Raw genomic sequence first — 26,689 nt, 5'->3', positions numbered from 1 at the left:
GAGACCCCCCCCGGTTCGATCCTGACTACAGGTGCTGTCAGTTCCGGGTTTGTACATTCTCCCCGTGACCGCATGGGTTTCCCCCGGGTGCTCCGATTTCCTCCCACACTCCAAAGACGCACATGTTTGTAGGTTAATTGGCTTCGGTACGAATTGTAAATTGTCCCTAGTGTGGGTAGGATAGTGCGAGTGTACGGGGTGATCGCTGGTCGGCCCAGACGAGGTGAGCCGAGGGGCCTGTTTCCGTGCTGTATCTCGAATCTAGAGAGTCCCAACCCAAAACATCATCTGCCCATTAACACCCAGAGATGCTGCCTGACCTGCTGAGTTCCACCAGCAGTTATATATTTTTTTTTTATCGCTCAGTTTGGTTTTATTAATTTGATACATCCTGGGTCAGCGGGAAAAACTGACATTATTTTAAGCTCTGTGACTCCAAGTGTCAAAACTAGCACCATCAAAATAGAGTGAAGTGTTGGTGTGAGCAGATGGAACACATGTGCAGGAAGGAACTGCAGATGCTGGTTTAAACCGAAGATAGACACTATAGTCCTTAGATCGTCAAACGCTATTTCCCTTTTATAGTTTCGTGACTGCACAATTAGTACCTTCTGCATAATCTATGGAGTGAAGGAATAGGAGACGACCCGAAACGTCACCTATTTCCTTTGCTCCATAGATGCTGCCTCACCCGCTGAGTTTCTCCAGCATTTTTGTCTACCTTCGATTTTACCAGCATCTGCAGTTCCTTCTTAAACCTTCCACTTCATCAGTACCTTTAGCTTCCAGTACTTTAACTAGTTGATCTTCAGTTCACTATTCTCTCTTCCTCTGAATAATCAATTTATATTTGCCACCGTACAATCTCAGAAATTAAAATTAATATTGGTATCTTTGTAGATATCACTTCGCGGACACTCCTGGTCCCATTGAGATTCTTTCTTTTCATTTATTCATTAGTTCATGGGGATGTGGATGCCATTGGCAAGACAGATACCTTGTTAACCACAAAAAGCTGGAGTAACTCAGCGGGCGGGACAGGCAGCATCTCTGGAGAGAAGGAATGGGTGACGTTTGGGTCGAGACCCTTCTTCAGCCTGTAGACGGGTCTCGACCTATTCCTTCTCTCCAGAGATATTTGCCTGTCCTGCTGAGTTACTCCAGCACTTCATGTCTATCCTCAGATAGAACCCAATCAGTCTCGTTATTTTCGACACCTGGAGACAGAGGCTGGAGTTGAACATCCGACAACTCCGCAAGAGGCCATTTACCCACTGCTGCTTGTCCCAGCCACTGGCCACTCCCCTGTCCTCCCCCCTGTAGTTCTGTTCTTGTGAGTTTCCACCCAATTCACTTCTGAATGTTACCAGACGAATAAAAATACACTTTCCATCGTCGTCCTTCTAGTTCTGATGATTGGCATCTGAAACCCACATTTATTCTCCCTCTACTGTGAGAATAGTTTCTCTGTATCCGTCAGAGACCTTCAGAAATCTAAACACAAAATTAGTTTCAAAATTAGTTCCAATACCCATTCTCAAGGAAGGCCATTGAAAAAAGGAGATCTAGACAAGATTAAACTAAACAAAAATTGGTGAATTGAGATTGGAATTGTTCTTGAAAAATCCAGTGTGTGTGTGTGTGTGTGTGTTTGTATGCGTGTGTCTCTGAGTCTGTGTGTGCATGTATAAGTGTGTCTGCGTGTGTGTGTCTCTGTGTTTGTGTGTGTCTGTGTCTCTGCTTGTTTGTCTGTTTCTCTGTGCTTGTGTCTCAGTCTCAGTGTGTGTGTGTGTGCATGTGTTGCTGTGCGTCTGCCTGTGTGAGACTTTGTTTCTATGAGTGTATATGTGAGAGTGCGTGCATGAGTATGCCTCTATCTCTGTGGGTGTGTGTGTGTGTGTGTATCTCTCTGCATGTTTCCCTGTGCTGTGTGTGTGTGTGTGTATCTCTCTGCATGTATCCCTGTGCTGTGTGTGTGTGTATCTCTGCATGTTTCCCTGTGCTGTGTGTGTGTGTGTGTGTATCTCTCTGCATGTATCCCTGTGCTGTGTGTGTGTGTATCTCTGCATGTATCCCTGTGCTGTGTCTCTGTGCCTGTGTCCCTGTGCGCGCGCGCGCCTGAGTGTGACAGCCAGGCATCAAACGCTGTTGTCCCTGACGTTTGCCTGTGTTGCCTGCCTCCAGATAAGATTGTCTTTGACCCGTCCAAGTGCCGCCTGTGGCGGGCGGTCCATTCGGAGCAGGAGCTGATCACGCACGGAGTGGAGGACATCTCCTTCTTGCTGTACCGCCTGAAGCTGAAGAGGTTTCTGTCGGAGGGGGACCAGGAGGAGGTGGAGAAGCACAGCACTGGGCCGTCCAAGCTCGACGCACTCCTGCAGATTGTGTTGAAAAAGAATTCCAACCTGGAGATCCGCAAGTTCACGTCCGTGCTGGTTGCCATCGACGGGATCAAGCCAGAGCTTTCTAAGTGGGTCCAGAACCTGGAGGAGATGGGTACGTTCGACCTCAGCCTGCTGACTGTATGCAATAAATCATTTGGTCTTAGAATTATAGAACGCAGAACAGTACGGGCGGTCACGGTGGTGCAGCGGTAGAATTGCTGCCTTACAGCGAATGCAGCGCCGTAGACCCGGGTACGATCCCAACTACGGGCTCTGTCTGTACAGAATTTGTACGTTCTCCCCGTGACCTGCGTGGGTTTTCTCCGAGATCTTCAGTTTCCAAAGACGTACAGGTTTGTAGGTTAATTAGCTTGGTAAATGTAACAAATGTCCCTCGTGGGTGTAGGATAGTGTTGATGTGCGGGGATCGCTGGCCGGCGCGGACCAGGTGGGCCGAAGGGCCTGTTTCTGCTCTGTATCTTTAAATTATGCTAAACTAAAGGCACAAAAAGCTGGAGTAACAGCGGGTTATAAGGTCATAAAGTGATAGGAGCAGGATTAGGCCATTCGGCCCATCAAGTCGACTCCACCATTCAATCATGGCCTGATCTATCTCCCCTTCCTAACCCCATTCTCCTGCCTTCTCCCCATAACCTCTGATGGATGAAGTATGGGGTCACCCATACTTTTTTCACTTATGCCTTCTCTCTTTAAATTTTGTTGTACATGGTTCAGTTACAATGACAATAAAGAAACTATTCTATTCAGAGATGCTGCCTGACCTGCTGAGTTACTCTGGCCTTTTGTGTCTGTCTATCTCCAGCGGAAAGACTATATACGTGATTATAATCCAGCCATCCACAGCATACAGACATTTGATAAAGGGAATAACGTTGAACGCAAGGCATAGTCCGATGAAAGATAGTCTGAGGATCTCCAATAAATGCAAGGTAGACAAAAATGCTGGAGAAACACAGCGGGTGAGGCAGCATCTATGGAGCGAAGGAATAGGTGACGTTTCGGGTCAGACCGATGTGGGGTGGTGGGGGGGGCGCGGGAAGAAGAAAGGAAGAGGCGGAGACAGTGGGAGAGCTGGGGAGGGGAGGGGAAGGAGGGAGAAAGCAGGGACTACCTGAAATTGGAGAAGTCAATGTTCATACCAAAGGTAAACAAAAATGCTGGAGAAACTCAGCGGGTGCAGCAGCATCTATGGAGTGAAGGAAATAGGCGACGTTTTGGGCCGAAACCCTTCATTCATACGGCAGAGGTTTAAACTACCCAAGCGAAATATGAGGCGCTGCTCCTCCAATTTGCAGTGGGACGTCCGTCTACTCCGATAAATGCTAATTGTGTTTTTTTTTTCTTGCTGTGAAGGGAACAGCTGTGCGGACAGTTTCTTGTACCTGTACCTGGAGGTGTTGGCTGAGCCACTGAGTGGCCTCCCATTGAGGGACCTTATTTACAGCCTGCAGACCCGCAACATCCTGACGGACGTGGAGAACGACTTGCTGATGAAGACCTCCCCCCAGCACCGGGGGCAGCGGCTGCTGGAGGTCATCGTCTACATGAAGTCTGCCGCTGAGAAGGCAGAGTTTGTCTTCCTGCTGGAGGAGGAGCGGAGCTCGTTTCCCACGCTGAGGAGATGCCTGGATGAGCTCCAGCAGGAGTTTGAGAAGCTGCGTAAGTTGGGGGGGCGGGGGCTGCCGCAGGGTAACGTCGTTCGTCCTCGCTGCCGGCCCAGCTGCCGCAGACCTGGGTTCGATCCCGGCTACGGGTGCTGTCTGTACGGAGTTTGCACGTTCTCCCCGTGACCCGCGTGGGTTTTCTCCGGGCGCTCCAGTTTCCCCCACCCCACACTCCAAAGACATCCAGGTTTGTAGGTTAATCTTCTAGCGTATGGCGTGCACAGCCTAACGTTGTAGATCAAGGGTGGACATCCAGGTCAGGGCAGCATCAGTTACTGGGTGGATGGCTGGGAGGCAATAGACAAGAGGTGCAGGAGTAGGCCATTCGGCCTTTCGAGCCAGCACCGCCATTCAATGTGATCATGGCTGATCATCCCCAATCAGTACCCCGTTCCTGCCTTCTCCCCATATCCCATGACTCCGCTATTTTTAAGAGCCCTATCTAGCTCTCTCTTGAAAGCTATCTCTATTCCTCCTATGACACACACACACGTCCTCTCATGACTATTCCTCCATCAGACACACACCAACCTTCCTTCCATTGACTCCATTTATACCTCACGCTGCCTCGGCAAGGCCAGCAGCACAATCAAGGACCAGTCTCACCCCCCCGTCACTCCCTCTTCTCCTCTCTCCCATCGGGCAAGAGGAATAGAAGTGTGAAAACGCACACCTCCAGATTCGGGGACAGTTTCTTCCCAGCTGTTACCAGGCAACTGAACCATCCTATCACAACTGGAGAGTACTCCGAGCTCCCATCCACTTCATTGGAGACCCTCAGACTATCTGAAGAACAAAAGAAAGTCCCCTAAACTATCAAAGAAGTGTGGCAGAAAGATATAGCAATAAGAAAAAAGAAAAAGAAAGGTGGAGATATACCTTGCCCCTCGTCCCGGCCCCGCTGCCCACCTCACCCAACCCGGCATCGGATTTAAATTCAAATATGTGTTGCACCATTGTAAGAATTCAGTAAAGGGTGTCCATGTCTTAAGAAATTGACCTGGTTTTTCCGCCAAATCTCTGTTTTCCAAATGTAGTATCTCGGATATGTTTGTGATCCACATCTTCACTGTAGAGACCGTTGTCTGTTTCTAAAATTTAAGTATACGTTTTTTCGCCGTTATCAGGCCATAGTTAAGGAAATGTCCTTGAAATATCGTTAGGCGTCTGACATACCTAGTGTGATCAGTTTTATGTTGGGATCCAATTTAGCTTAGCTTCCTGCATATGATGACTATCTTATTCACGGCGGCTCTCCTTTCACCCGCAGGTTGCGGATATATCCCGCGTTTCAAGAGGTACGTCCCGGTGAAGAGGCTGCGCAAACGCGAGGACCTGCCGGCGGAAGAGCAGAACTCCTACTGCAACTTCTTCCGCCTGATGTACCTCATCATCCTGGAGGGGACGCGGATGGCTCAGAAGGTGTTTGCCGAGCGGGTGTCCCCGGCCGACCTGCGGGTGGAGATCGGCAAGCTGAAGAAGTCGGAGCTGCACCGCAACTTCCGCGAGTTCCAGACCACCTTCGCCTCGCACTCGGACTGGGGGCTGCTGTACCCGCCCAGGGCCGCCCGCCTGGACTTCCAGAAGTACGACGTCACGCTCCTGGTCTTCCTGATGACGCACGTGCGGGCATTCCCGCAGCCCCGGCGCGGCTGGTGCACGGAGCCTCCCCCCGACGACCACTCCAAGTCGGCCAGCATGCTCCGCCTGCTCTACCTGCGCCGGCGGCTGGTGCTCCGGGACGGTTACCTCGGCGTGCCCGAGGACGAGTTCCTGGACATCTGGAACCAGGCCAAGCAGTGCCTCTGCCGCCTCGGCAAGGAACCGGAGGAGATTGAGGACATCATGTTCACGCCTGGCTACCTGCTGTGGAGGGACCACAAGCAGATCGCAGAACTCATGGGGAAGCAATGTGTCGAGTTGACTGGACAGTATATGATGGCCATGAAAGCCCATCTACGTAAGGTCCCATCCCAATCCCTTGGGCCATCCGGCTGCAGATGCGCAGGGCAGGTTTCTTTCACACCAGAGGGTGGTGGGTGACTGCAGGGTGCTGCAAGGGGCGGTGCGGTGGTGGTGGTAGTGCAGGTAGATACAAGAGTGGCAGTTGTACAGAGCCCTAGTGAGACCACACCTGGAGTATTGTGTAGGGGAGTGGGCAGATGCATGGCAGATGAAGTTTAACGTGGATAAATGTGAGGTTATCCACTTTGGTATCAAAAACAGGAAGGCAGATTACTATCTAAATGGCGTCAAGTTGGGAAAAGGGGAAGTACAACGGGAGCTGGGGGTCCTTGTTCATCAGTCTATGAAAGTAAGCATGCAGGCAGTGAAGAATGCAAATGGCATGTTGGCCTTTATAGCACGAGGAATCGAGTATAGGAGCAAAGAGGTCCTTCTGCAGTTGTACAGGGCCCTAGTGAGACCACACCTGAAGTATTGTGTGCAGTTTTGGTCCCCTAATTTGAGTAAGGACATTCTTGCTATTGAGGGAGTGCAGCGTAGGTTTACAAGGTTAATTCCCGGGATGGCGGTACTGTCGTAGGCTGAGAGAATGGGAGCAGCTGGGCTTGTACACTCTGGAGTTTAGAAGGATGAGAGGATATCTCATTGAAACATATAACATTGTTAAGGGTTTGGACACGCTGGAGGCAGGAAACATGTTCCCGATGTTGGGGGAGTCCAGAACCAGGGGCCACACAGTTCAAGAATAAGGAGTAAGCCATTTAGAACGGAGACGAGGAAACACTTTTTCTCACAGAGAGTGGTGAGTCTGTGGAATTCTCTGCCTCAGAGGGCGGTGGAGGCCGGTTCTCTGGATCCTTTCAAGAGAGAGATAGATAGGGCTCTTAAAAATAGCGGAGACAGGGGATATGGGGGAGAAGGTAGGAACGGGGTACTGATTGGGGATGATCAGCCATGATCACATTGAAGGGTCGAATGCTCCAGCCGCTGCTCCCTGTGCCATTTATAGCTGCTTTGATTTGATTGCAGCTTCACTTCTCCTCCTTATAGTTGCAGAGGCCAAGAGCAAGGAGGTGGTGAAGACGGGGGAAACGGAGGCCGCTCCAGCAGGGAAAGTGACTCCGCCACATCCGCTGGGAACGGCCACTGTCGACAGGAGGAAAGGGAAGGAGGCGGCGGAGAGAGAGACGGAAACTGGCAGAGAGAGAGAGAGCGCGCCAGGCCACGGCGCCGCGGAAAAGGTAGAACGGAGACGATAGACTTTGTGTCCCTGTGTTTGTTGTTATCCCAGCTCATCAGATGTTAAATCACAGACCCACACCACCCTGGCCATGCTCTCGCTCCACTCCTATCATGGGGACGAAGGTACAGGAACGTGAAAACTGTGACCTCCAGAGTCAAGATTAGCTTCTTCCCAACATCAACCATCAGGCTCTTGAACTCTGCACAACACTGACCTGAGATCTCTCGACTGTCTGTTGCGTCATTGAGTCATACAGCATGGAAATCGGCCCTTTAGCCCACCTTGACCACACCAACCAACATGCCCCATCTATACTAGCCCCACCTGACCACATTTGGCCCATATCCCTCTAAACCTGTCCTGTCCATGTACCTGTCCAAATGTTTTTTACAGAATGTTGGGTGTGGGATTTATCCCTTGCTCAAAAGGCAAAGTGCGGGAATAACTCAGCGGGTCAGGCAGCATCTGTGGAGGGGATGAACAGACGACGTTTCAAGTCGGGACCCGACCCGCTGAGTTCCTCCAGCACTCGGTGTTTTGCTCAGTATCTCAGCATCTGCAGTTCCTTGTTGCCTGAAGTCCCTCGGCAGCAATGGGCGCATCTCTCCCACGCGGGGTGGCTGGTTGATCTCTGACCCTTCACACTCAACCTCACTCCCGCAGGAACCCTCAGTTGCGTTTCCAGCAGCAGCGAAAGGCGAGGAGGTGTCACGGCCGACTGAGTCGCAGTGTACGGTAAGGTGCTCGGGGGCCGCGGGAAGCTGCTGGGGGGCCGCGGGAAGCTGCTGGGGGGCTGCGGGAAGGTGCTGTTGGGGGTCTGCGGGAAGCTGTTGGGGGACTGTGGGAAGGTGCGGGGGGGGTCCGTGGGAAGCTGCTGGGGGACTGCGGGAAGCTGCTGGGGGTCCGCGGGAAGCTGCTGGGGGTCTGCGGGAAGGTGCGGGGGGGCTGCGGGAAGCTGCTGGGGGGACTGCGGGAAGCTGCTGGGGGTCCTGCGGGAAGCTGCTGGGGGTCTGCGGGAAGCTGCTGGGGGGCTGCGGGAATCTGCGGGAAGCTGCTGGGGGGCTGCGGGAAGCTGCTCAGGGTCTCTCATCTGTGCTGGGAGGGGGCAGATCTTATCCTCACTCTGACAAAACCCATGGAGATATATTTCATTTTAAACTAAAAGATCCACTTTATTGAAGTCCTTTGACTGTACACTTTAGAGATACAGCGGGGAAACAGGCCATTCGGCCCACTGAGTCCGCACTGACCAACGGTCACTTGCACTATAATACACACTAGGGACAATTTACAATTTTCCTTCAGCGAAGAAGGGTCTCGACCCGAATCGCCACCGATTCCTTCTCTCCAGAGATGCTGTCTGACCCAGTTACTCCAGTTTTTTGTGCCTATCTTCTTCCCTCCCCTGGGATAACAAGGGGTTCAGCTCCTGGAGATCGGACAAGGATCTGGGTTTCAGCAAGAAGACATTCCCATTGCTAGAATAACGTCTCGTGCCCTCTAACAGTGTGGAATTGAAGGTATTAGCCCGACAGCGCCAGAGATCCGGGTCTGATACTCTCTATGGGTGCTGTCTGTACATTTCCCCTTCCATCTCTAATCTCTTGCAGAGAATGTACTGGCTAGATGTAGATCGCTCAAAAAATCATTTTAAATTGCAGAACGATCCCCAGAAAAACAGCCGGAAGAAAAAGAAGAAAAAGACCAAAGGAAAAAAGGTAGATTGAATCATTTACTGATACTTCATTGTTGCTTATACCATATGCACAGTTGGTTTTGTATACAGTCTGGTAAAAGCATACTGCGCCCTTCACCAGTACACAAAGTCACAAAGAGTTCATCGAGTGTCGCCCAGTCACTCCCGCCCTCCGAGCGTGTGAACTTTGCCGCTGCTTGTCCTGCAAACTGCTTTCCCCTTTGCATTCTCACAGCGTCATACAGTGCGGAAACAGGCCCTTCAGCCCAACCTGCCCACACACGACCAACATGCCCCATCTACACTAGTCCCTCCTGCCTGCCCGCCCTTGGTCCATATCCCTCCAAACCTGTCCTATCCATGTACCTTCTTAAACGTTGGGATATTCCCTGCCTCAGCTACGTCCTTTGGCTGCTCGTTCCATGCACCCACCACCCTATTCATAAAATAGGTCTCCCTCGGATTCCCAAAGAGAGGGGTCAATAGACAATAGGTGCAGGAGTAGGCCATTCGGCCCTTCGAGCCAACACCGCCATTCAATGTGATCATGGCTGATCATCCAATAGTCAATAGTCAATCAATAGTCAATTTAATTGTCATTTGGACCCCTGGAGGTCCAAACGAAATGCCGTTTCTGCAGCCATACATTACAAACAAATAGACCCCAGACACAACATAATTTACATTTAACATAAACATCCATCACATCGCTGTGATGGAAGGCCAAAAAAAAAAACTATCTCTCCACTGCACTCCCACCCCCCCCCCCCCCCCCCCCCCCCCCCCCCCCCCGATGTCAGAGTCAAAGTCTCAAATCATCCCCAATCAGTACCCCGTTCCTGCCTTCTCCCCAAATCCCCTGACTCCGCTATCTTCAAGAACCTGCATCCACCGCCCTCTAAGGCAGAGATTTCCACAGACTCACCACTCTCTGTGAGAAAAAGTGTTTCCTCGTCTCCGTTCGAAATTACTTGCCCCTTATTCGTCCCTGGTTCTGGACTCTCCCAACATCGGGAACATGTTTCCTGCCTCTAGCGTGTCCAAACCCTTAACAATCTTGTGTTTCTATAAGATCCGAGAGAGAGGGGGGGAGAGAGAGAGAGAGAGAGGGGAGAGAGAGAGAGGGGGGGAGAGAGAGAGAGAGAGAGAGAGAGGGGGGGACATAGAGAGAGAGAGAGAGAGGGGGGGGATGAGGAAGAGGGGGGGAGAGAGAGAGACGCAGACAGACACACACGGCCTTGTAAAATCACAGAGAGAGAGAGAGAGGGGGGGGTCAGAGAGAGAGGGGGGTCAGAGAGAGAGAGAGAGAGAGGGGTCACTGCCTCCAGCGCTCATTACACATGGATTGTTCTCCCTCGCCTTGTGTTGCAGAAGTCGGCAGCTCCGTTGGAGAACGTGAGTGAGAGGGATGTGGAGAGCACGGCGGACGAGGACAGGTACGCACGTGGAGGACAAGCGCCACACCCGGCCGTGTCTGGTGTTGGTGTTAGTTACTTGCACCGACACAGATCGTGACGTATCCAGCCGCGCGCAAGCACAACAGAAATACACCAGAGGGCACAATGTTCTGGTACAACTGCAAGTCTGCCACCGATTTCCCCACGCCTCTTATAAGCCGGACATTACAGGAGTGCACTTGACATCCCACCCCCCCCCCCCCCGAAAAAATGCAACGCCTAGTCCAGGTGCGGCGGCCAATCTCAACCTCATTGGGACGTGCGGCTAATTGGAGGGTCGAATTTGCCCCCCCCCCCTGCAGACTCTCTCCGTCTGTCTGTCGCTTTCCCTCTCTGTCTCTCTGTCTCTCTGTTTCTCTGTCTCTCTGTCCCTCTTTCTCTCTTTCTCTCTGTCTCTCTGTCTCTCTGTGTCTCTCTCTCTGTCTCTGTGTCTCTGTGTCTCTGTGTCTCTGTCTCTCTGTCTCTTGTCTCTGTGTCTCTGTGTCTCTGTCTCTGTCTCTCTGTCTCTCTGTCTCTCTCTCTGTCCCTCTGTCCCTCTGTCCCTCTGTCCCTCTGTCCCTCTGTCCCTCTGTCCCTCTGTCCCTCTGTCCCTCTGTCCCTCTGTGTCTCTCTCTGTGTCTCTGTCTCTCTGCAAACACTGACTGCAGTTTGTTCTGTGACAGGGATGAGGATGTTGTGCAGGCATCGCACTCGGACCAGCGAGGCAAGACCGAGGTAGGTCACCCCCCCCGACTTCTGGAGGTCCCCGTGGCTGAGCTCCCTGTTGTAGATAAACCCAGACCCAGCCACGAATCAGTTGCGATTCCCACCCAACTAGCGTTACGGGATTCTGGCAGGACGGATACGATACGATAGAAAGCTTTATTTATCCCAGGCGGGAAATTGATCTGCCAACAGTCATAAAACAAAATAAAACAAGAAACAGGAAATTAAAGTGACGGGGTGGGACAAGGGGGTTCAGTCCGTCTACCCCATGACATAAGGGGGAGGATTTGTAGTTTGATAGCAACAGGGAAGAAGGTCACGAGGCAGATGACCTTTGCTCAGAGGGTCACGTGGTTGCCTGAGAGATGAGGGGCCAGTGTGTGCGACGCTGGGGATGAGGGGTTACAGTAATGGGGCCAAGAGGCAGAGCTTGGAGGAACAGCCGTTGGAGGGTGGGACGGGTAAGAAGGGCCGAGTGGCCCACTAGGACAGTCATTGAAATACCAGGCGAGATTTGGCCATTTGGCCCGTTGTATCTGTGGTGGTTGCTCGCAGATGGAGTCTTCTTGGGGCAGCACCTGTAGTGGTGGAATCTGGGGTATTGGCAGGAATGCAGAGAGTGAAGGGTGACGAGGAACATGAATGGGAGGGCAGGATGTGACATGCAGGATTGCTGCGAGCCAACATGGGCTCAATGGGCCTAATGGTGTGAAGCAAATTGGGATGAGTGGAGGCGGGTCCTTGATGGTTTGCGGGGCTAAAGGCGTGTATCCGCGGAGCCCATATCCGCGAGGTGTATCCGCACTGTCAGGCACCCGTATCTGACGCATGTCACGCGGTATCCACGCCCGTATCTGTGTGTCCGCACATTCGAACCGCGGTGCCTGTATCATCCACTCACTGTATCCGTGTGATGCCCATATCCATGGTGCCCGCGTCTGCACCCATATCTGCATGCTGTATCCGCGGTGCCCGTATCTGCAGTGCTGTATCTGCGTGCTGTATCTGCGGTGCCCGCGTCTGCACCCGTATCTGCGTGCTGTATCTGCGGTGCCCGTATCCTAGTGATGCCCGTATCGGCGCGGCGCAGTGACTTGTGCCGGAGTCGGCGCTCCCTCACGGTGACGATGTTCGCGGTTAGATTGCAGAGCTGGAGGCGGCCGTGCAGAAGTGGCAGCTGCTGTGCGAGGAGAAGAGCGGCCAGAACGAGCAGCTGGTGAAGCGGCAGACCAAGGCTGTGGAGAGCGGCAAGGTGAGTAGCAGAGAGGGTGGGGGCAGCACCGGGCCCAGCAGGCCGGTCATTATACGGTGAAAAACCACGTTCTGTTTCCATGCTGTATCTCTAATCTAAACTCAACTAGCCAGCAAGGAACTGCAGGTGCTGGTTTTTACCGAAGAGAAACACAAAGTGCCGGAGTACCTCGGCTGGACAGGACTGGCAGCACCTCTGGAGAAAAGGAATAGGTGATGTTTCGGGTTTGGATCAGAACATTTTGGCTCTGAGGAGGGGTTCCCGATCCAAAACATCACCTCTTCCCTTTTCTCCGGAATTGCTGCCTGACCCACTGAGTTACTCCAGCAGTTTGTGTCTGTCTAGCTGTGGTGTATTCAACATTTCCCTGATCATCATCTGCTTTGATCTGTTCGTTTCACACCTTGCCCTTCCATATCTCTAGATTCCCTCTCCCCTGGCCCTCAGTCTGAAGAAGGGTCTCGACCCGAAACGTCACCCATTCCCTCCCTCCAGAGATGCTGCCTGTCCCGCTGAGTTACTCCAGCATTTTGTGTCTATCTTTAGTGTAAACCAGCATCTGCAGTTCCTTCCTGCACATCACATGACTGCCACCCGGTGGTGGATTGAAGATCAGCAGTGTTGAATGGGCTTGGACATGATCTTGTTGGGCCTTGATGGGCCCTCTTCAGCCTGTTGTTGAGTATGGCTGGTGGGGTCCAACATGGGGGTCGAGGTGGGGACTGCATCAACTTTATTCCCCAGAACGCAGGAGGCTGAGGGGAATCAAGAACCATAGGTTTAAGGGGAGGGGGGAAATATTTAATGGGAATCTGAGGGGCAACCTTTCCACTCACAAGGTGTAAGGAACGAGCTGCCGGAAGAGGTAGTTGAGGCAGGGACTATCACAGCATTTGGACAGGTACAGGAATAGGAACGTATTGGAGGGATATGGGCCAAACATGGGCAAATGGGATCATTCAAGGGCGGCACGGTGGCGCAGCAGTAGAGTTACTGCCTGACAACAGCCGAGACCCTGGTTCGATCCTGACAACAGGAGCTGTCTGTACAGAGTCCGTAAGTTCTCCCCCTGACTGCGTGGGTTTTCTCCGGGATCTCCGGTTTCCTCCCACGCTCTAAAGACGTACAGGTTTGTCGGTTAATTGGCTTGGTATAAATCTAAATTGTCCCTAGTGTGTGTGTGTGTGTGTGTGTAGGACAGTGTTAGTGTGCGGGGGGGTCGCTGGTCGATGCGGTCTCGGTGGGCCGAAGGGCCTGTTTCGGCATTGTATCTCTCAACTAAACTAAAACTAAGATGGAGCATCACGGTCGGCATGGGTGAGAGGGGCCGAAGGGCCTGTTTCTGTGACGTTTGCCTGTGATACATACATCGATCTGAGGTGTTGTAGTCTTAGAGTGGTACAGTGTGGAAACAGGCCCTTCGGCCCAACTTGCCCACACCGGCCAACATGTCCCAGCTACACTGGACACACCTGCCTGCGCTTGGTCCATATCCCTCCAAACCTGCCCTATCCATGTACCTGTCTAACTGCTTCTTAAACATTGGGATAGTCCCGGCCTCGACTACCTCCTCCGGCAGCTCGTTCCATACCTCCACCACCCTCTGTGTTTCTGCTCCCTTCTGCAGCAACAAGCAGCGGAGTTACAGAAGCTGAAGCAGGAGACGGAGAGCGAGCGGAAAGTGCAGCAAGGCGACAAGCAGCTTCTTCAGAACCAGATCAAGAGCCTGCAGGAGACCCTACTGGGCACAGAGGAGCTGCTGAAAACGTGAGCTGAGGCTTTAGCCCGAGTCCATTGACATTTAGACATACATACAGCACGGAAACACCGGGTCCGCGCCGACCAGCGGTCCCCATACATTAACACTATCCTGTACGTCTTTGGAGTGTGGGAGGAAATCGAAGATCTCGGAGAAAACCCACGTAGGTCGCGGGAGGGAACGTGCAAACTCCGTACAGACAGCACCCGTGGTCACGATCGAACCGGTTCTCCAGCGATGCACTCGCTGTAAAGCAGCAACTCTACCGCTGCGCCACCGTGACCGCACGGAGATCAAACGTGACCTTTCTTTATGAGAAGAAACTTCTTTAGTCAGAGGGTGGTGAATCTGTGGAATTCGTTGCCACAGAGGGCTGTGGAGGCCAAGTCACTGGATATTTTTAAGGCAGAGATAAATAGATTCTTGATCAGTACTGGTGTCGGGGGTTATGCGGAGAAGGCAGGAGAATGGGGTTTAGAGGGAAAGATAGATCAGTCATGATTGAATGGCGGAGTAGACTTGATGGGCCGAATGGCCTAATTTTACTCCTGCCACTTATGGCATGTAGATCCTGCTTACCGTCAAGAGGCTGATATCTCCCTCCTAATCCCATTTTCCTGCCTTCTCCCCATAACCCTTGACACCTGTTCTAATCAAGAATTTGTCTATTTCTGCCTTAAAAACATCCACTGACTTGGCCTCCACAACCCTCTGTGGCAATGAGTTCCACAGAATAACTAGTCTCTAACTAAAGATGTTCCTCCTCACCGCCCTTTAATTCTGAGGCTGTGCCCTCTGGTCCTAGACTCTTCCACCAGGGGAAACATCCTCTCCATATCCACTCTATCGATGTAAGTTTCAATGAGGTCCCCCCTCGAGCTTCTAGACGTGGCCTCCACAGCTGCCTGTGGCAATGAGTTCCACGGTTGGTTGGTGTGATGATCTTGGTGTTTGGGTGACGGAGCTCGGGGGAGGGGGGAGTTGGACAGACTGTAACTGCGATCGCTCTGTGCAGGTCGGAGAAGCAGATCAAGGCACAAGTGCAAGAACTGGAGGAGCAGAAGAGTCGCTCTCAGCAGGACCAGTGAGTAGCAGATACAAAGCTGTCTCAATGAAACATAGTTACCTAGCCTGGTAACAGGCCCTTCAGCCCAACTTGTCCATGCCGACCAACATGCCCCATCTACACTAGTCCCACCTACCTGCGTTTGGCCCATATCCCTCTAAACCCGTCCTATCCATGTATCTGTTTAAACGTTGTGATTGTCCCTGCCTCAACTACCTCCTCTGGCAGCTCGTTGCACACACCCACCGCCCTCTGTGTAAGGGACTGGACATGCAGCGTGACAAAGTGGGGATCCTTCTTAAGGCTGAGTGTTTCACAGGGAACAGTGGGCGCAGGAGAAGATCCGACTGGAGCGGCAATCGGCAAAGAGCAAGGACGAGTTCATCGAGGCCATGAGGCGGGCCATGTCCGCAGAGGTACCGCGCTAACTCACCCACCGCACGGCTCGCAGTGTTTATTCACGCACACACACGCACGTGCACACACACGTGCGCACACACACACATGCACATGCACGCACGTACACACACACACACACACACACACACACACATATACACACACCCCCCCCGCTGGAGACTCTCCATGGGTCAGGCAGCAGCACACCCCCCCGGGGGGGGAGAGAGACAGTGAGGGAGGGGGGGAGAGGGGGGGGGGAGAAAGGGAGGGGGGGAGAGAGTGGGGGGATGAGAGAGAGTGGGGGGAGGGGGAAGGAGAGTGGGGGATAGGGAGAGAGAGTGGGATGGGAAGAGGGGAGGGAGTGATCGGGAGGGAGAGGGGGAGATCAACCTCAACCTTAAAAATACCCATTGACATTTGTCCTCCACAGCCGTCTGTGGCAATGACTTCCAGCTCTTCACCCCAGTTTGTGCCCTCAGGTGCAGGTGCTGGAATGCAGGCGGGACAAAGGCACAGCGTTCCTGGAGCAGGCGGCCAAGGAAGGCGAGGTCAAGCTGTCTGGGCTGAGGCAGAGCCTAGTGAGGTGAGCAGGGCAGGCAGGCGCTGGTCCAGCCGGAGGTGACACCTTGGACTTTATACATATACAGCGCAGGATCCTTGTGCAAAAACCGTTGCCGATCCCGTTGATGAGACCTATTTTAATCTATCCAAGACCAAAAGATACCGTTTATTGAAGACTTTGAATTTACACTTTTAGAGACACGTAGCAGAAACAGACCCTTCGGCCCATCGAGTCCGCGCCGACCAGCGATCACACCGCACACTAGCACTATCCCACACACACTAGGGCTATTTACAATTTTTACTGAAGCCTATTAACCTACAAACCTGTACGTCCTTGTGGGAGAAAACCGGAGCACTCGGAGAAATCCCACGTGGTCACGGGGAGAACGTACAAACTCCGTACGTGTGGTCAGGATCAAACCCGGGTCTCTGGTGCTGTCACAGCACCTGCCTTAACTGTGTGTTTTTGTGTGTGGGTGTCCATGTATATGTGCATGTGTGTACAGTATGTGTGTGTGTGAGCGTGTATGTGCATGTTTGTGGTGTGTGTGTGCACGTGCGCGCATGTGCTGGTTTGTGGTGTGTGTGGGCGTGTATATGTGTGTGCGAGTGTCTGGGTCCGTGCATATGTGCGTGTGTGTACAGTGTGTATGCGTGTGTATATGTGTGTGCCTGTGTGCGCATGTCTGTGTACGTGTATATGTATATATGTGTGTGTCTGTGCACGTGTGTGTTTGTGTACGTGCGCGTGTATGTGTGCATGTGTTTATGCGTGTGTATATGTGTGTGCGCGTGTCTGTTTACGTGTATATGTGTGCGTGTGTATATGTGTGTGTGTTTGTCCGCGTGTGTGTTTGTGTATGTGTGTGCACGCGTGTATGTGTGCGTGTGCGTGTTCTTTAGTACGGGCTCCACTGTGGTGAAGGTGAGGGAGTGAGTGAGTTGCCACAAACCCGTGTGTTTGCCTGTCCCACAGCGGGCCTGCGCCGCAGATAGATGTGAAAGCTGCCGTGCTGGCGTATGAAATGGTGGTCACCGACATCCGCTCAAAAATACACCAAACTGTGGTGAGCGTTTCACTAACATTGATTCCCTTCTTAAATCATTGTCTTTTGTAGCTGTCTCCTTCCAGATACTTGCTTGGTTACTGTTTAATCCTTCTGGTTCTATCAGCTTGGGGAAATGGAATTCAATTCATATTTGAAATCAAAGTGTATTTTTGCTGCTTAATGGATATCGCATCAAGCGCAGAGTTTGTGGGCTTGATACTTTATATTTATTATTGTCACGTGTAGCGAGGTACAGTGAAAAGCTTTGGTTTACTTTCGAATCAAATCAGGTAATACTCTGATTAACACAGTCAAGTCGAGCACTGGTACAAAGGGTAGAATGAAGGGAAAGATATCACAGTGAAGATTAAAGCTTCTCAGCCTGGTAATATTTTCTCAGCTAGAAATAACGACTTAATCGATAATGTTTTATGTGTCATTCTTAACTGTCACCGTATGCCATGTTGTCACTTGCGGGCGGAGCACCAAGGCAAATTCCTTGTATGTGACTATACTTGGCCAATAAACTCATTCATTCATTCATTCAAAAAAAAAGACGCAAAGTGCTGGAGTAACTCAGCGGGTCAGGCAGCATCTCTGGAGAACGTGAATCGATGATGTTTCAGGTCAAGACACACCTTCAGTCATTTCGAGTAATTTCAGAAGTTATAGGAGCAGAATTAGACCTTTGATATTCGGACTTTTCCTAATCTTTTGTCAATTAAACTCTCATTCCAAACTTCTCCCATTCTGTCAATCCAGAATCCATCATCTAATCCTTTATATTTTTAGGCAGAGATCTATAAAGAATTTATTTGAAGGCAAGATCAAGTCCTTACGATCGCTTGCCAATTGAAGTCTATGCTAGTAATCATTTGTGTCGGGCAGCATCTCTGGAGGAAAGGAATAGCTGATGTTTCCGGTTGAAACCCTTCTTCAGACTGAGTTACTCCAGCATTTTTTGTCTATCTTCGGTGTAAAACCGCATCTGCAGTTCCTTCTTACCATCTCTGTGTCTGCAAGGATTGTGCATCCCAGTGCTGGGACCTCATGGTTCTGGAAACATAGCGATTTCCTGAGTGGAACTCAAAGTGCTGGAGTAACTCAGCGGGACAGGTAGCAACTGTGGAGGGAAGGGCCGGGCGATGTTTCAGATCTCGACTCTTCTTCACACTGACGACCGGTTTCTTTCCTGCTCTCTGTTTTATAGAGTGCCTTCAATGAACAGATGGAGCTGATACGGAGCGGAGCGAAGCTTAGTAACATGCCGCAGGTTCCTGTCCTGCTTCCTCCGTCACAGTCCGACTTCATGGTAAGGTAGCCAGCGCCAAACATGGATGCACTTCTGTAAACGCCAAACGTGTGAAACGTATCTTCACCAGCGAGGAAACGGATGTTTGAAATGCTAATGCTGTTTGTATTTACACACACGTGTACACACACACACACGTGCACACACACGTGTACATACACACACACGTGCGCACACACACGTACACACACATGTACACACACACACGCGCACACACACACATGTACACACACACGTGTACACACACACACACCCATGTACGCACACACACACGTGTACACACACATGCGCGCGCGCACACACACGTGCACACACACACACGCAGACACACACACCCGTGCAGATGCACACACACACACATACATTATTATATTACCATATATATTAGACATACTATAAAAACTAAACTAAATATTGTGTATAGGGTGTATCTATACATATATATAATATATCTATATTATGCTATATATACTAGACATATAAACATAATAAACTAAATGAAATATTGTGTACCATGTGTGTATATACATATAATATACAATATATATATTATTACTGATTATACTAGATGTAGTGTAATAGTGTAAATATTGTGCATAATGTGTGTGTGCGCTAAAATTGTTTATTTGCAGTGTATAGTTCACACACTATTTAGTTTGGTTTATTGTCACGTGTACCGAGGTACAGTGAAAGGCTTTTGTCGTGAGCTATCCAGACAGCAGAGAGACAATACATGATTACAATCAAACGCTCCGCAGTGTACAGTTACAGGATAAAGGGAATAACAAGGTAAAGTCATATTAAAGATAGTCTAAGGGTCTCCAAGGAGGTAGATGGCAAGTCAGGACCGCTCTTTAGTTGCTGGTAGGATGGTTCAGTTGCCTGATAACAGCTGGGAAGAAACTGTCTCTGAATCTGAAGGTGTGCGTTTTCACACTTCTGTACCCCTTGCCCGATGGGAGAGGGGAGAAGAGGGAGTGAATGGGGTGAGACTGGTCCTTGATTGTGGTGGGGGCCTTGCCGAGGCTGCGGGAAGTGTAGATGGGGTCGATGGAAGGGAGGTTGGTTTGTGAGTTGGTCTGGGCTGCGTCCACAACTCTCTGCAGTTTCTTGTCGTCTTGAACGGAGCCGTTCCCAAATCATACCATGATGCTTATCGCTAAAATGCTGTCTGCGGTGCATCTGTAGAAGTTGGTGAGAGTTGTTGGGGACAGGCTGGACTACCTAAGCGGCAGGTGCATTGTACCTTTGCCAGACGAATGAGGTTTTTTTTTCTCAGGAACATCGTTAACAGCTTATTTCTTCTTCAGCTTATTTACATGTCCAAACAAAAGGAGCTTCTGGCATCGAATGGATTCCCAGCGAATAACAACAGCCAGGCAACACCGTCCACTGTGCCGACATTTACCCTGGGAATGGTCCCATTGAACAATCAAATTGGAATCACGCAGGTAGGCTACACCACGGATCGAAGCATTTTGATCTTTTATAGACCATAGACAATAGGTGCAGGCGTAGGCCATTCGGCCCTTGGAGCCAGCACCGCCATTCAATGTGATCATGGCTGATCTTTTAAGGCAGAGATAGATAGATTCTTGTGTTTAAGAAGGAACTGCAGATGCTGGAAAATCGAAGGTAGACAAAAGTGCTGGAGAAACTCAGCGGGTGCAGCAGCATCTATGGAGCGAAGGAAATAGGCAACGTTTCGGGCCAAAACCCTTCTTTATAGATTCTTGATCAGTGTGGGTGTCGGGTTATGGGGAGAAGGCAGGAGAATGGGGTTTGAGAGAGAAAGATAGATCAGCCATGATTGAATGGCAGAGTAGACTTGATGGGCCGAGTGGTCTAATTCTGCTCCAATGACTAATGAAAGGGTGTTGGCGCCCTCCTGCCACTGGCTTGACTGGGACATGTTGGAGGGTCAGACTAACATGGGGTGTGTCCATGTTGCCCAGACCTGCCTCTCCATTCACCACTGCTCTATGTGAACTGTTGCAGAGATCGATGTCACCCCAGCCATCGTCACTTGGTCTGGTAAACCCCGGCCCAGGAGGGGCCTCCAATCAAAACCACCTCGAACGCCTTCTGGAGAAACTGACTGAGTTGTTCCCACAGCACAACAGGTAAAGTCCAGGACGTACGCTCTTGTCACGAGGGCCACCATCACACTCGTACTAAATGATGAACAAACCCGATTGTGAGAACCCGTAATCTTGAAATGACAGATCCAGCTTTGTAAAACCCCGAGTTAGTTGAGGGGAGGGCCAGTTCCTGCGCTGCCCCCAATGTGAGACAATTTTGTGGGCATCACGGTGGCCCAGCGGTAGAGTTGCTGCCTTACAGCGCTTGCAGCACCGGAGACCCAGGTTCGATCCCCACTACGGGCGCTGTCTGTACGGGATTTGTACGTTCACCCCGTGACCTGCGTTTGCTTTTCTCCCAGATCTTCGGTTTCCTCCCACACTCCAAAGACGTACAGGTTTGTAGGTTAACTGGCTTGGTGTAAATGTAAATTGTCCCTCGTGTGTGTGTGTGTAGGAGAGTGTTAATATGCGGGGATCGCTGGTCGGCACAGACCCGGTGGGCCGAAGGGCCTGTTTCCGCGCTGTATCTCCAAACTATGGGTGCAGAGGCCATTTGGCATTTAAATATTCAATCGGGTTTCCCCTCAACCTCCGACTCTCCAGGATAAAGGATCCGATTTTGTCCAACCTATCCTCTAGCTAATCCCCTCTAATCCAGTTAGCCTTCTGGCAAACTTGGTCTGCAATCACCAAAGCCTCCACATCCTTCCTGTGGTCTGATCAAAGTCCTATAAAGCTGCAACATGCCTTTAGTTGACTATTTCGATTAGTTTAATTTAAAGATACAGTGCGGAAACAGGCCCTTCGGCCCACCAAGTCCGTGCCAACCAGCGATCCCCGCACACTACACACACTGGGGACAATTTACAATTACACCAGGCCAACTAAACTACAAACCTGTACATCTTTGGGGAGTGTGGGGGAAAACCGAAGGTCTCAGATAAAACCCACGCAGGTCACGGGGAGAACGTACAAACTCCGTACAGACAGCGCCCGTGGTCGGGATCGAACCGGGATCTCTGGCGCTGTGAGGCAGCAACTCTACTGCTGTGCCACCCTAACATTTGTCCTGACTGCCTGACATTTATACCCGGTATCCTGACCTGTGAAAGCAGGCATGTACCGTAACCGTCAATGGCCGTTCTACCTGCTGGTGTTGCTTCTGTTGGCGTTGGACTTTGCTGGGTTGAACACACACGAGTTGTCAGCCTGTGTTGTCTAACCTCCCGCGCTGCCCCTGCAGGGACATGATGATCGTCTTTCTCCGGCATGTCCGCATGATGAACAACAACTCGCTGTCGGGACTGTCCTTTGAACAAATCATCAGCCAGGTCTCAGTCCTCATCAAGACCCAACAGCCGCACCTTGTGGTAAGTGTAAGGTCAATATCATTATCAATCAATATCAGTTTTATTCGTCGCCTGCACATACAATGCAAGTGAAATGAATTTGCCAGCAGTGATACAATGAAAAAAAACCACACAAACACAATAAACATTTAACACAAACATCCACCACAGCATTCATCACTGTGGTGGAAGGCACAACATTTTCCCGCTCCTCCTCCATTTTCCCACTCCTCCTCCATGGTCCAACTCCCTTTCTCAGTCTTGTGACTGGAGAGAATTAAGAGGGAGGTTGCCATGGTGACTTTCGTTTTTAGAGATACAGCACGGAAACAGGCCCTTCGGCCCACCGGGTCCGCGCCGACCAGCGATTTCCCCCGCACACTAACACCATCCTACACACACACACACACACACACACACACACACACACACACACACACACACACACACACACACACACACACACACACACACACACACACACACACACACACACACACACACACACACACACACACACACACACACACTAGGGACAATTTAAATATTTTTACCAAGCCAATTAACCTACAAGCCTGTGCGTCTTTGGAGAGTGGGAGGAAACCGGAGATCCCGGAGAAAACCCACGCGGTCCCATGGAGAACATACAAACCCCATGCCTGACACATCTCCTTTTTACATTCCCCCTCTCGCCTTAACTATGGCTGCTCGATCTCAATCCTCCCCAATAACTTCCCCGATATTGATGACTGGCCTATAATTTCCTGGGCAATCTTTCTTTCCTTTAATCAAAGGAACAACATTGGCCACTGTCCAGTCCTCTAGGACCTTGCCTGTCTAGAGAGGATACGGGGAGAGGCACGGTGGCCCAGCGGTAGAGTTGCTGCCTTACAGCGCCGGAGACCCGGGTTTGATCCCGACTGAGGGTGCTGTCTGCGCGGAGTTTGTACGTTCTCCCCGTGACCTGCGTTGGTTTACCCCGGGAGCTCCTGTTTCCACCCACGCTCCAAAGACGTACAGGCTTACAGCACCCGTAGCCGGGATCAAACCTGTGTCTTCGGCGCTGTAGGCAGCAGCCCTGCCACGGCGCCACCGGGTTTTAACGCAGAGTTTTGACTCTCAAAATTCCTCCCTCTCGCCCTGCCGATGCTCCGCCCACTGCCGTACCTCCATGTCCCACACGGTTAAAAATTGTGTGTTTCTTGTTTTGCCCACAGAATGTAAATCTGGACTTTGCCAACCTGCCGACCAACCCAGCCACGTCAATGGGCACCTGGAGGTCCATCCCACGAGATCCACACGTGAGTCTCCCGGGATCAATGGCCGGTTTAATGCGTCGGGGTGGAGTGGGCACTGAACCGGGAGGTCGGGCATCCTTGCTTGGCCTGTGGGCTCCTGCAACTGAGCAGAAGAGAGAGGACGTGTTGCAGGCCAGCAAGACAAATCCACCCAATGCCTTGGACCAGTGACGGCAAGCGCTGACTCCATCAAATGAGGACCAGTTTCAGTTTAGTTTTTGTCACCTGAGGTGTAAAGTGTTACTTGAGGAGGTTTCACATTGGTGCAGACAAGAGGTGTAGGAAGGAACTGCAGGTGCTGGCTTACACTGAAGAAAGACACAAAATGCCGGAGTAACTCAGTGGGTCTAGAATGGGAAGTTATATTCTTTATTTTTTTTTTTTTTTTTTTTGTATTTTTTTTTGTTTTTATTTTATTAAGACACAAAATGCTGGAGTAACTCAGTGGGTCTATCACTGAGGAATTATCCATGGGAAGTTATTCTAACCTCGTAATCCTTGCTGTCCCACTTTCTCCATCCCTGAAGAAGGGTTTCGGCCCGAAACGTTGCCTATTTCCTTCGCTCCATAGATGCTGCTGCACCCGCTGAGTTACTCCAGCACTTTTGTCTACCTTCCCCATCCCTCCCCCATCTTAGTTCTCCAACCAGTCTGACTGCCCTACTGATTAAATGTTACCTTTATATGCCTCGTTGTCACCTTCCCCCCCAGCTAACAATGATCTATTCTACATTTTCCCTGAACTTTGTCTCCTTTGATCTCTCGTTTTCACACCTTCCCCTTCCATATCGATGCCTCCCTCTCCCGACTCTCAGTCTGAAGGGTCTCGACACGAAACGTCACCCATTCCTTCTATCCAGAGATGCTGCCTGTCCCGCTGAGTTACTCCAGCATTTTGTGTCTATCAGCATGATCCAGCCTGGTGTTTGATGTTGTACGTTGGTCTCTGGGTGCCTGGTTAACGCTATCTTTGCTTCCCAGAAGGAGGAGGAAGATCCTTGTGTCATTTGCCAGGAAGAATTGACCAGCAGTCGCCTTTTTGTGATGAAATGCGGGCACAAATATCACCGAGAGGTAAGCTATTACGTTGCACTTCCCATTGAGCATAGCGCAGTGGCGCAGCGCCAGATAACCGGGTTCGATCCTGACCACGGGCGCTGTCTGTACGGAGTTTATACGTTCCCCCCGTGACCACGTTGGTTTCCTCCGGTTTCCTCCCACACTCCAAAGACACACAAGTCTGTAGGCTAATTGGCTTCAGTAAAAATTGTCACTAGTGTGTAGGATAGTGTAGTGTGCGGGGTGATTGCTGGTCGGTGTGAACAGGCCCTTCGGCCCACCGAGTCCGAGCCGACCAGCGATCAATGCACACTAATACTATCCCACACGGACTTGGGCAAACAGAACTTTATTGTCATGTGTCTGATAGGAAATTGAAATTCTTGCTTTGCTTCAGCACAACAGAACATAGTCGGCATGAATACAGAACAGATCAGCGTGTCCATATAGCATTGTATAAATATATGTACACATGAATAAATAAACTGATAAAGTGCAAATAAACAGATAATGGGCTATTAATGTTCAGAGTTTTGTCCGAGCCGAGTTTAATAGCCTGATGCTGTGGGTTCAAGTGACAATTGTACAAAGAATAAGAATGTAAGATGATAGACCACGCTGAGTCAGTGGACAAGAGTCGCCACGTTTGTAGCACCTTCCTGTGGTGGCCTCTGGGCTGGTGCTCACCTCTTGGCCAACCCGTTGGGGCGGAAGTCCGCACAGCGTTCCACGCCTGTCCTCACCCTCGTTCTCACTGCTGCTCTCCGCCTTTCTTTGTGATTGCAGTGCATCTCCTTGTGGCTCAAGGATCAGAAGACGTGCCCCAGTTGCACCCTCAGCTTCGCCACCTCCTTCGCACAGTCCTAACGGCGCAGGAGGAACTCACCCACCCACCCACACTTGCCCGCGGACTGACCGACCGACCGACCCACCCGGGGGCTCCAATTCACGGGGCCTTTGTTCACTGTGAATGCGACGGGACGCCGCGGTGTCGTGAAGGTGCAGGGCGCGATGGGCGTGAAGCTCCCGCCTTCTGTTGGATTCAACGGGACCTCTGACTCGTCCCGATCAAAGGAGATTCTACTTACTGAGAGATTTATTTTGTGAAGGGCATGCTGATTCTTTGACCATCCAAAACTGAAGCATATTTTAATATGGAGGATGGGAGGTAATCATTTTCAGTTTAATAATTAAAGGTTGTCGAAGGTTGCTGTTGGTTGTGTGTTATATTCTACCGATCGTGGGTCTGGAGCTGCTTTGTTTAAGATTCAAGAGAGTTTATTGTCATGTGTCCCTGATAGGACAATTAAATTCTTGCTTTGCTTCAGCACAACAGAACATAGTAGGCATTGACTATTAATAACTTCAAGAAGATGAGGCGGCAATTTTTATATGTTCAGAGCAGAGGTAGGCCATCAAGTCTACTCTGTCATTCAATCATGGCTGATCTATCTTTCCCTCTCAAGCCCATTCTCCTGCCTTCTCCCCATAACCCCTGTACTAATCAAGAATCTGTCAATCTCTGCCTTAAAAATACCCAATGACATGGCCTCCACAGCCGCCTGTGGCAATGAATTCCAGATTCACCATCCTCTGCTTTGGAAGTACCAGATTCCCATTCTCCTGCCTTAACCCCAGACACCAAAATGCCCCTGTCCCACTTAGGAAACCTGAACGGAAACCTTTGGAGACTTTGCGCCCCACCCAAAAGGTTTCCGTGCGGTTCCTGGAGGTTGCAGGTGGTTGCCGGAGGTTGCAGGTAGTGGAAGCAGGTAGGGAGACTGACAAAAACCTCCGGGAACCGCACGGAAACCTTGGGTGGGGCGCAAAGTCTCCGTTTCCGTTCAGGTTTCCTAAGTGGGACATATACTAATCAACTTACTTGAGTAACAATTGTAACAACTTTACAATTTACTTAACAAACCTGCTTCCAGTTTCCCCGAATGTTTCCTTGCTCAGACTGTGAGCGGGGACGAGAGTTTGACACTTTTCTCCTCTCTCCCAGTTCAATCTCGCAAGTTCACAAGTCGTGGGAGTGATATCAGGCCATTCGGCCCATCGAGTCCACTCCACCATTCAATCACGACTAACCATTTTTGCTTAAGAAGGAACTGCAGTTGCTGGAAAGGTGGACAAAAGTGCTGGAGAAACTCAGTGGGGGCCGAGCACCCGCTGAGTTTCTCCAGCACTTTTGTCAATCATGACTAATCTCTGCTTCCTTATCCCATTTTGTTTCCAAAATGTTCTTTTTGTTTTTCTCCTTCTTTCTTTGGAACCCTATTGTTGTTCACTAACAAGTGAAGTCACTATATTTCCATTAATTCAACTCATTTATAAGAGACAGAAATGAATTCACACAGGAG

General features: G+C 50.8%; 1 protein-coding gene across 2 annotated transcripts in view; it reads left to right on the top strand.

Moving 5' to 3' along the window:
• LOC129712303 (E3 ubiquitin-protein ligase DZIP3-like) overlaps positions 1-25,535 on the top strand; it is a 40,388-nt gene extending 14,853 nt beyond the window's left edge. The window contains exons 12-32 of one of the 2 annotated variants that reach the window (XM_055660613.1): positions 2,185-2,496; positions 3,759-4,064; positions 5,340-6,029; positions 7,085-7,275; positions 7,941-8,012; positions 8,939-8,995; positions 10,345-10,409; positions 11,093-11,144; positions 12,277-12,387; positions 14,015-14,154; positions 15,162-15,230; positions 15,532-15,628; positions 16,091-16,194; positions 17,152-17,242; positions 18,435-18,536; positions 19,847-19,987; positions 20,535-20,659; positions 21,864-21,990; positions 23,187-23,270; positions 24,252-24,341; positions 25,113-25,535. In XM_055660613.1, coding sequence (XP_055516588.1) covers positions 2,185-2,496; positions 3,759-4,064; positions 5,340-6,029; positions 7,085-7,275; positions 7,941-8,012; positions 8,939-8,995; positions 10,345-10,409; positions 11,093-11,144; positions 12,277-12,387; positions 14,015-14,154; positions 15,162-15,230; positions 15,532-15,628; positions 16,091-16,194; positions 17,152-17,242; positions 18,435-18,536; positions 19,847-19,987; positions 20,535-20,659; positions 21,864-21,990; positions 23,187-23,270; positions 24,252-24,341; positions 25,113-25,193 — 3,107 coding nt within the window. In that variant the 3' untranslated portion in view covers positions 25,194-25,535. Of the gene's footprint in view, positions 1-2,184; positions 2,497-3,758; positions 4,065-5,339; positions 6,030-7,084; positions 7,276-7,940; positions 8,013-8,938; positions 8,996-10,344; positions 10,410-11,092; positions 11,145-12,276; positions 12,388-14,014; positions 14,155-15,161; positions 15,231-15,531; positions 15,629-16,090; positions 16,195-17,151; positions 17,243-18,434; positions 18,537-19,846; positions 19,988-20,534; positions 20,660-21,863; positions 21,991-23,186; positions 23,271-24,248; positions 24,342-25,112 lie in introns of both variants that reach the window. The other variant, XM_055660612.1, reaches the window with a different exon arrangement.
• Positions 25,536-26,689: the final 1,154 nt, after the last annotated feature.

Source organism: Leucoraja erinacea, chromosome 32 (genome assembly GCF_028641065.1).
Source record: "Leucoraja erinacea ecotype New England chromosome 32, Leri_hhj_1, whole genome shotgun sequence".
Classification (NCBI taxonomy): Eukaryota; Metazoa; Chordata; class Chondrichthyes; order Rajiformes; family Rajidae; genus Leucoraja; species Leucoraja erinaceus.
Note: the sequence above shows the minus strand (reverse complement) of the source record. Positions and strands in the feature narration are given on the sequence as shown.